The sequence below is a fragment of the Nematolebias whitei genome, chromosome 4 (genome assembly GCF_014905685.2).
Source record: "Nematolebias whitei isolate Nwh7 chromosome 4, NemWhi1, whole genome shotgun sequence".
Taxonomy (NCBI): Eukaryota; Metazoa; Chordata; class Actinopteri; order Cyprinodontiformes; family Rivulidae; genus Nematolebias; species Nematolebias whitei.
In genome coordinates, this window is record NC_056501.1 from 52,045,338 (window position 1) to 52,055,027 (window position 9,690).

Genomic DNA, 9,690 nt, shown 5'->3' on the forward strand with positions numbered 1-9,690 from the left:
CCCCCCCCCCCCCCCCCCCCCACACACACACACACACACACACACACACAGACAGTCCTCCACCACGGTTAAAATAAATCCTAGAGGAAACCCTGAACATATTTTTGTTATGTTTAGCCCGGCCTGAAAAGATGGAAATTCTCCCCTCTAGAAGTTTTTTCCTTCGTAATCACACAAACCTTTTTAATATGATAGCTGTGTGGCTCGAGAGTTGCTTTAAGCTTCAAACCAAAAACCTGAACGATTTCATTTGAAACATCAATCTTATGACTAACAATAAAAGATTTATGTCATTTTGTTCATCCTCTATGACTCATTTTGAAAACTCCTGTATCACATCATCCACCTGGAGAATTAATCCATTATTGATATCATGACAAAAATTCTTCACTCAGCTCTTCTTGTGTTTACAGCCGTGTTGTTTTAACCCTTTCATACCTCAGTGTAGTCGGACACAAAGAAGGACGTGGTTCCATCGTACTCCATAAAGTGTCTTGGAAAGAGGCGCACCCAGGTGTCATCTCCGTAGAAAATGATCCTTTTGCCTGCCGTTTTAGCCTGCCATAAGAGGTTGTCTTCCAAAAGTGCAGGAGAATTCAGGTTCATGACCACATCAATGAAGCCAGGGATGCTGCCAGTGGTGAGAGCCTGCACAGAGATGGGGGTTTTTTACTTAACAATGTAAACGCATAAAACTTTAGTAAAAGGACAAAAGTACACACATTTTTTGTGTGGAAAATGAGCTCTAAATCTAAGCCATAAACATTTACTTAATAAAAGAAAAGCATTAAATTCCTTTGATTAGTTGGGTCTTTATTTTTCTTTAGTTTTCTTGAGTTTGTAAAATACATTTTTCTCTACTGTCTGGAACAAATCAGGGCTTAATATGTAAAAACCAATTGATGCCAGAACGCAAATAACGGGCGAACTGGCTGGTCCTGGGGAGCGTGGCTGCTCAAAAGACAAGAACCTGACAAGTTTTTTAATGACATAAAATATATTTTGTTAGCAAAGAATTGAGTCCTAACATTTATTAAACATTACTTCTGTATTTACCAAAAAAATAAAAAAAATAAAAATTGTGCTTTGACAAACTCATCGATAAAACTAAAACATTTTGTCAACGCGAAAGAGGAAAAAGGGGGCAGGTGTAGCTCTTGCTTTGAGTTTATACGTTCTATTTCGTATAGGCTTCGCCCTTTAAGAGCTGCAGCTGGGGGGGGGGGGGGGGGGTTGTCACCCAGGGAATTTATGCTCAGTAAAAACCCCTCCACTCTGGTGATGGGCGCTGATGTGGAAAACCGGCCCTCTCAGTCTGCCAGGGTCCGGCTGCAGCCTCGTTCCAGTAGGACGTCACTGCTGGGAAAACGAGGCCAGATGGGATCAGGACGGCGATGTCAGCCGTCTCCTGGATTATGCTGGGCAGCTCCAGAGGAGGGCACCAACGGCTGAGAGCGGTGTGGTCGCCGATGCGAAAAAGGTCGCAGGGAGTGGGGTGAGCAGCCGCTCAGCCCCCCTCGCTCCGACACTACGCTCTCCAGGAGGGAGTCGGCAATAAAATGAAAAATAAAAGATGGCGTCGTCCAGCGTGTAGCAACCCACCACTGAGAAATATTCCTCGGCGCTTACCTTGAAACAAGACTGCTCGTCTGCTTCTCCTCGGGGAGGAGAACTCAGCGGCAGTCCTAAACCGGTTCCGCATGCTCGGGGTGCACACACCTTCCCCAGCGCACGCCAGCTCACATCAACACGGATGTGAGCCCACAGCCTGTGTGGCACAGGAACGCCGCGCACTCGCAGTAGTCCTAAACCGGTTCCGCATGCTCGGGGCATGCGCACCCTCCCTCAGCGCACGCCAGCTCACATCAGCATGGATGTGAGCCCGCAGCCCGAGTGAGGCACACATGACGGCGGTGATTGGCGTCCATGAATAACGTGACGCAGCATAAACGCGTGCCCGCTTCCCGGAAGTTACGCGGAGTGGCAGCGAGCGTGCGCTCCAGATAGATGGATGAACCGTTATCAGCAGGGGATTCACACTGCAGTACAGCTCAAACCCCCATTCAGAGGAACTCTAGAGACGTTTTCTGTCATCTCTAGAACAGATCTCATCCGCCCTCGCAGAAGCTCAGGAAATTCTGCATAAAATGTAATTTCCAGGGTCCCAGAAGGAGAGGAAAACACAGGGTTCCACTCTCGTCACTTCCTGGTCCCAAACGGACTGGAAAGATGAGATTCATATTAGATTTGTCAATTTTGAACTGTGAGACAACATTTCCATTTAAAATGCAGCTGCCACACAGAGCAGGGAGGAGAATTCTGCTTTATCTGGACATCTGTTGCTGCTGACCCATTTTTCCAGACAGGTGGAAGCAGTGCAACTCACGTAAAACCGGCAGAGTGATAACAGTTGTTTCTGTCAGCAGACTTATGTGTCAGACTTCACAGAGGCACATGCATTTCTCGAGCTGTGGGGGTGCTATGGCCACCCCACGAAGCAACTCAAATAAATGTTCTTGGAGTGTCAGGGGTTTTGAATGTGATTCAACACTTTTCCTCTGTGCAGCGGAATCATCATGAGTTGACTCACACAGAGAGCAAGTGACTGCTGCATACATAACCGGCGGGGGGGGGTGCGCGCTCAGCCCAAATGCTACACATTGTGAGACAGATGCTGTGCTGGGCATACCAAAATCTGTTCTCCATCAGAGCAGTGTACATCCCCGGTGTTCTGAACAGGGGGCGGATGTGATGTCCAGGGACGGTCCGCATCACGAAAATCTGTTCTCCATCAGAGCAGTGTACATCCCCGGTGTTCTGAACAGGGGGCGGATGTGATGTCCAGGGACGGTCCGCATCACGGGGACCGGACCCCCCATCCAGAGCTGATGGCTCAGACATGGCAGGAATTTAGCAAAGCGGCTGTAGATCTGGTGCAACACGAGAGAACACTCAGTGTCAACTATGGTTCTCACTGAGCCCGCGGGACGAACCACCGCTAGGGGTGGACGTGTTTGCTCACAGCCTGTGGCCCAAAATGCTTCTTTACGCATTTCCCCCACTCCCTCTGATATCACGGTTTCTGAACAGAGTTCAGCAGGAGGGATTGACAGCTCTCCTGGTGGCTCCCGAGCGCGTGAACGCACCATGGTTCCCGGTTCTACGACGCCTGTTATCGGGGCCCCCGTGAGAACTGCCGTGGACGGAGGACGCACTTCTCCAGGTGGGAGAAGCGATCAGGAGTTACCCAGAAATAGGCCAGCACCTTTGGGTCTGGCCGCTGAGCGGATCCGCTTAGAGATGATGGGTCTCTCTCAAGATGTAGTGCGCACAATCCAGGATTCACGTGTTGCAACCACCACAGCGCTGTACATATTAAAGTGGACAGATTTTCAGCGCTGGGGTACAGAGAAAGGTGTAGAGGCCACTTCATGTCCACTAGGTAGCGTGGTGTCCTTTCTGCAGCAGCTGATGGACAGAAATCTGGCATTCAACACAATTAAAACGTACGCTGCAGCCATCTCTTCTTGTCACAAAGGTTTCGGGGACAGAACAGCTTTTAATCATCCACTGATGAAGCGTTTTTTAAAAGATGTACAGAGATGCAGGCCTGTTTCACGCCCACTTGCTCCACAGTGGGTTTTAACGCTGGTCCTGCGAGCCATGATCAAAGCTCCATTTGAGCCACTGAATCAGGTTCCAATTAAATTCTTGTCTCTTAAAACAGCCCTGCTGCTGGCTTTAATATCCGCTAAGAGGGTGAGTGATTTATCTGCCCTCTCTGTCGCTCCGTCATGTCTCAGGATTCAGGCTGACGGCAGCTCAGTTGATCTGAGACCTAACCCAGTGTTCATGCCTAAAAACATCATGAGTTCTTTTAAATCAAGAGCGATATCGCTGGAGGATTTTTTCCCTCCACCCACAAATCAGAAAAAGAAGCATCTTTCCATCTTCTCTGTCCTGTGCAGGCGTTGACGTGCTACATAGCACGCACGGCCGCAATGCGTCAAACTCAACATTTGTTTGTGCATTATAGAGATGCATCTGCAGGTCGTCCGTTATCCACCCAGCGCCTATCACACTGGATGGGTGAGGCCATTTCTGAAGCCTAAAGAGCATCAGATTTAGAGCCTCCTGATAACCTCAGGGCGCACTCGATCAGGGGTATCACATCTTCGAATGCTTTGCATAATGTTATGACAATGCAGAATATTTGCACTGCGGCCGCGTGGTCAACACCCTGCTCATTTATTCGCTTTTATCTACGTGATGTGACGGTTCGTTACATGACACATTCTGTCCTTAGTGTTTTAACAGAATGAATATTGTTGTTTCATGGAACCTCGTTTAAACTCACATCTGACTGCATGCATTTACAGTGTGAGATGTTGTTATCAGTCACAAGTTGTGACTGTTGTTCTGGTTCTATTGTCACTAATCAGTTCATGACTATTGTTACCAATCAGTTCATTTGATTAATAATCAGTTCACTTGTTATTATTAATCTGTTCATATTGATCAGCTGTGAATCTGTTTGGTTCACGGCCTTCTTTCAGCATCTTCCTTTCCCCGTTGAAACTTTTCCGGGGCGTTCATGCATTCAGAACGCATAATTACACAGCATGCGTCTGTGCATGGTACACATAATTACGCAACGCGTAATTACGCACATGGAGAGCTGAGTGACAAGACGTTTTTGGGCAAGCTTCCGCTTCATACGGTGTTCGAATGGACCCAGTGAGGCGAGGACCACATCTGCTTCGCCCTTAACCCACTAAGCGACAGCCTTAAAGGGCAAAACCTATACGACATAGAACGTTGGCTATGTACTGTAACCCCAGATTCTATGAGTATAGGCATAGCCCTTTAAGCGTCGGGCCTCACTGGCTCCTAAGTGGCTGAAGAAAACGCTATTTGGGAGCTGATTACCTGCTCTTAACGTAATTTATACGGACCGGGTGGGGCCCACACAACAGGTGGGCGTGGACTAAATTTTTCAGTGCAATGCTTTGCATGACGGGATAAAACCCACTAGCAACAGCCTTAAAGGGCTACGCCTATACTCACAGAACCTGGGGTTACAGTACGTAACCAACGTTTTGTTGCATGCGTGCTGTGGGTGACAAGCGTCCAGAGCGTCATAAAAACAGCAGCTAAGGTGTCTGAGTTATTCATTTATCATCTCAGCAGCAGAGGGGAGCGACACGGTTCAAGCATGGCTCCCCAAACGACAAGGCAGTCGTATTTGTTCATAACTTTATTATTGGTAAGCCTGAGAGTTGATGGATCCATTCAAACAGTTGCCGGAACGCACCCTAACAAAATAAGAGAGTTCCCAGATCTTGTTCCGGCAGTATCCGGTTCAAATTAAGCCCTGCAACAAATGTGTAGTACGAGTCCCTTTTCATCAAAAGCAGTTGCTAAAAGAGTGATGTGGCCTGGTGGTAGACCCTCGAAAAGAAAAGTTTGTCAGTTCGCAGTTTAAATACCACACAAGTTTTTTTTTTTATCTTTTGTTCCCACATAACCATGAATGAACCATTCCAAAAGGGTGGTGAAAACGTGAACAGCTGGTGGTGGTGACAGCTGGCAGTCGCTAAAACTGATACAAAGGTTTGAAGAAACACTAGTTGATTACACTAATGATATCCACTTGATCCATTTTACAAGACACAGAATGTTATTCATTTACAGTAGGCTCTTTCAGAAGATGCCTCTTTTGGTTTCTGTTCACTTCATTTCTAAAAGCTGGTGACATGATTTATTTATTTTTTGCTTGCGCCCCTTTCACAATTAGGAAACAAATACTCAAAGAAAACAACAACAACAACAACAACAACAACAACAACAACAACAACAACAACAAATCAAACAAATAATGTGTGCTGTTTCAACTTTAATTTATTTGAATTACAGTATCTAAAAAAAATTGAATATGGTGAAAAAGTTCAATTAATTTGTGAATAACTTTAGAAAGGATGGAATGGACTCAACCTTGCCCAAATTTAAACAGTTTGTAGACTGCACCCAAGTTCATGCTCAAGTTTGTAGACTGTAAAATGAGAGAAAATAAAACACTGGACCTGCTGCATGCCAATGTGAAGGAAGCATACAGTGCCATAGCTCTCCACCCTTGGGCAAGTCAGAGCACAACTTGGTCCACCTCAAACCCCGGTACATCCCTGCAGTCCAGCGGCAGCCATTGACTGTGAGAACAGTACGGAGGTGGCCACAGGAGGCAATGGAGACCCTGCAGGGCTGCTATGACGTAAATGACTGGGACGTTTTCTGTGAAGGGCATGGGCAGGACATTCTCACACTCCAGGACTGTGTTATGGATTATATTAATTTCTGCACAGATAATATAATCCCCACAAAAACACTGTGCTGCTTTCCCAACAATAAACCATGAATTACCAAGGACATCAAGGCAGACCTGAACAGGAAGAAGGCTGCCTTCAGGAGGGGGGACAGGGAGATGAGAAGACTGAGGTGAGAGACAAGATCAGGGAGGGTAAGGAGCAGTACAGGAGAACCAGATCAGTAAGAATTGACGTTCTACAATGAAGGTGAATGACCGTTAATGTGAGTTTCCCTGTGGATGACGATCCAACTCCAGCTGCTAGGTTGGGCGAGCCACAGGGTGAGATAAGGGTGTGGCTCACAGATGGAGGTCATTATCAAATCTGGGTGAGTCACCTTCAACACAGCCTAAGTTGAACTAACCTAAAATTACTCTGGGTAATACTCAAGTGTTAGGCTTAGTTTGTTATACCCCTTAGAGGAGAGGCTACAGTGGGGTTTGGCCATAACTCAGGTGGTAACTCCACTTGGTAGATTGAGAAGGTGAATGATTCACTGACTCCAGACGCCGGGGAAAACGCGCTGGCCAGCTGGTGAAGCTTAAAGCCCTGCACGCTGCATCTTCCTCTCCAGATGATGGTCATTGTTTCCATCACCAGCTACCCGCGCACCCGGACCAGGTAAACAACAGGAGTTGTCTCCAATGAAAACTATTCAAATTTAACAATTCATTTAAGGAAATGAGGTCAATTTGTCCTCCAGTAGTCTAAGTCTATAGAAGTATAACAAGCCAACTCTAGCTATAGGATTTATCAAAAGGAAAGTCCTAAGCCCAGTCTTAAAACTGGACAGTCTTAAAACTGGACAATGTGTCAGCCCTGCGAACCAAAACTGGAAGTTGGTTCCACAAGAGAGGAGTCTGATAACTGAAAGATCTTCTTGAAACCACCGAGGTGGTCCACCGAACACCACAGGAAGTCCTTCCTCAAATTTTTCAACTTAGTTTGAGTCTCTAAAATGCCCTGCTAGATGCTGAATGGACTGTGGACTTCAGAAATCACAGTGGACCAACACCAGCAGAGGACATGGACCCAAACCATCACTGACTGTGGAAACTTCACTCTGGACTTCAAGCAATGTGGATTCTGGGACTCTCCACTCTTCCTCCAGATTCTGGGACCTTGATTTAGAAATGGCATGAATATTTACTTTAACCTGAAAAGAGGACGTTGGACCACTGATCAATAGTCCAGTTCTTTGTCTCCTCAGCAGGTAAGACACTTCTGACGTAGTCTCTGGTTCAGGAGTGGCTGGACTTGAGGAATGAGACATTTATAGCTCATGTCCAGGAGTTACAGCTCATCAGGGTGAGACACCAGGAGTTTATAATATTGAACCTCTCCACAGTATTCTAATTTTCTGAGACACTGAATTTTGGTTCTTCGTTATTTGTAAGCCAAATCCTCAAAATTACAAGAAATAAAGGTTTGAAATATTTCACTCTGTAATGATTCCATATAATATATACTTTCACTTTTTGAAATGATTGATAACAAATTTGTCAAGACGTATACAAGATGTATCTTGACACGTATACCCAGACACTACTTTCACTGAATGAAACACTAAAACAATCATAAAGAGGGTGAAGATGAAGAAATGACAATTGCTCTAAAATTGTTTTAACACCATTTTAATTCACCCATGCAAATGAAAAGATTTTTTTAAACAAAAAAACTCCCTTCTGGCACCTAAAGAGGTTACTGTTGATTTATAAATCTGTGGAAATACAATTGTATAAAGTACAACTATTTTAATTTAGACTTTACCTCTCTCCCCTGTTTCATATACAGCAATAAACAAACAAACTTGTAACTGAAGTCAAAATAATTCAGTGAAATGTTGTGTTTTTGGAGGGGGCAAGGTGCTCAGTTGTTTAGCCCTTTCTTTCTGATGATGGTTTTGTTCCTGTTAGCAGGGCTGCTTGTTTCAGGAAGAGATGGATGACTAAGCTGTAAAAACGAGCGTCTCTGTCTGCCCCTTCAGCAGCACGGAGCTCCCAGTCTATTAATAGAAACGTGCTGAAAAGCACATCAAATAAACACGGGGATGACTATCTGGATAATTCTACTGTACCATCTGAAAGCTACATAAACATGTTGAAAACAACAACAACAACAATCTAAATAAGCTTCATGTTTTTAGATGCTAAAACCAAATTGAGAAGCTGCCCAAATATTAGTACTAATTACTGGCCCACTGTGAGTGTGTGTGCGTGCGTGCGTGCGTGCGTGTGTGTACGGTAAATAAAAAGAAAATAAAAAAAGACACTATCAATGGTTTACAGCCACACTGGCTGTTAGTAAAACTTGTAAACGAGTCAAATCACTGACGGAAGTTACTGTTTCACATCCTCAGGCCTGGTTAAAGATTTTTCAGTTTCCGTGTCAGTAATTACTCTGGTTGTTGCTGGCAGGATGACTTTCTACCATTAACTGAAAAATATCCTCCATCATCTCGAGGCTCAAATCAAATAGAGCCAACGGAGGAAAAATGCTGGACTTGTGTCATACTAACCGAGATGATTGAAGCCTCTCAAACACCCACTGTGCATTGCTGCAACTGCTGTGATGAAATCCAGCAGTTCAGTAACAGGTATCTGGCTCAGCTGGTTTGTACAACCCTCCTAACTAGTCAAACAGATCAGAACAGGAGCTCTGCTGCCTGGTCCAAATTAAACACTAAAATACAAGTGTGAATTCAGAGGAAGCTTGCTGTCTCTATACACGCATCTGTAGTAGCTGTAGGTGGAAAGTGCATGAAAATAAAGACCCATAAAAGATTATGACTTAGGTCAAATTGACTGTCACACCACTTGGCTGCAATGCAGAGATATCTGGCTGTAAAAGGCACCTGGTCTGTACCGTCACCTCCTGGAGAATGGCTGACGCTCAGCAACCCAGATTAATTTTGTCTTTAGTCTTTTGATCGTAGATCTTTGAATCATGTTGGTCAGACTGACGAGTGCAGCCAATACAATTCAATTCAATTCAGTTTATTTATAAAGCACCAAGTCACAACAAAGTTGTCTCAGGGACTTTACAGGAACATTCACATAAAAGCCAATTAGTAAAGTTCTCTATCTAAGGAGGCCAACAGACAAGATGAATCTTGGCTTCGTTGCAGTCTCCCATCCTGAGCAAGCACAGTGGAGACAGTGGGAAGAAAAACTCCCTTTAACAGGAAGAAACCAGCAGAACCAGGATCAGGACAAGAGACCATCTGCTTTGACCGGCTGGTTGAGAGGACAGGAAGGAGAGACAGACCAACACAGGATGGTAGGTCCAGGTATAGGTCCAGGTCCAGATATAAGTCCAGGTCCAGATA

The 9,690-nt window shown here is 45.2% G+C and overlaps 1 protein-coding gene across 1 annotated transcript in view; it reads right to left on the reverse strand.

Annotated features, from left to right (window-relative positions):
• Window positions 1-9,690, reverse strand: part of pigg (phosphatidylinositol glycan anchor biosynthesis class G) — a 240,944-nt gene that overhangs the window by 208,447 nt on the left and 22,807 nt on the right. Inside the window, exon 3 of the mRNA XM_037675119.1 lies at window positions 439-648. Coding sequence (XP_037531047.1) covers window positions 439-648 — 210 coding nt within the window. The remainder of the gene's footprint in view (window positions 1-438; window positions 649-9,690) is intronic.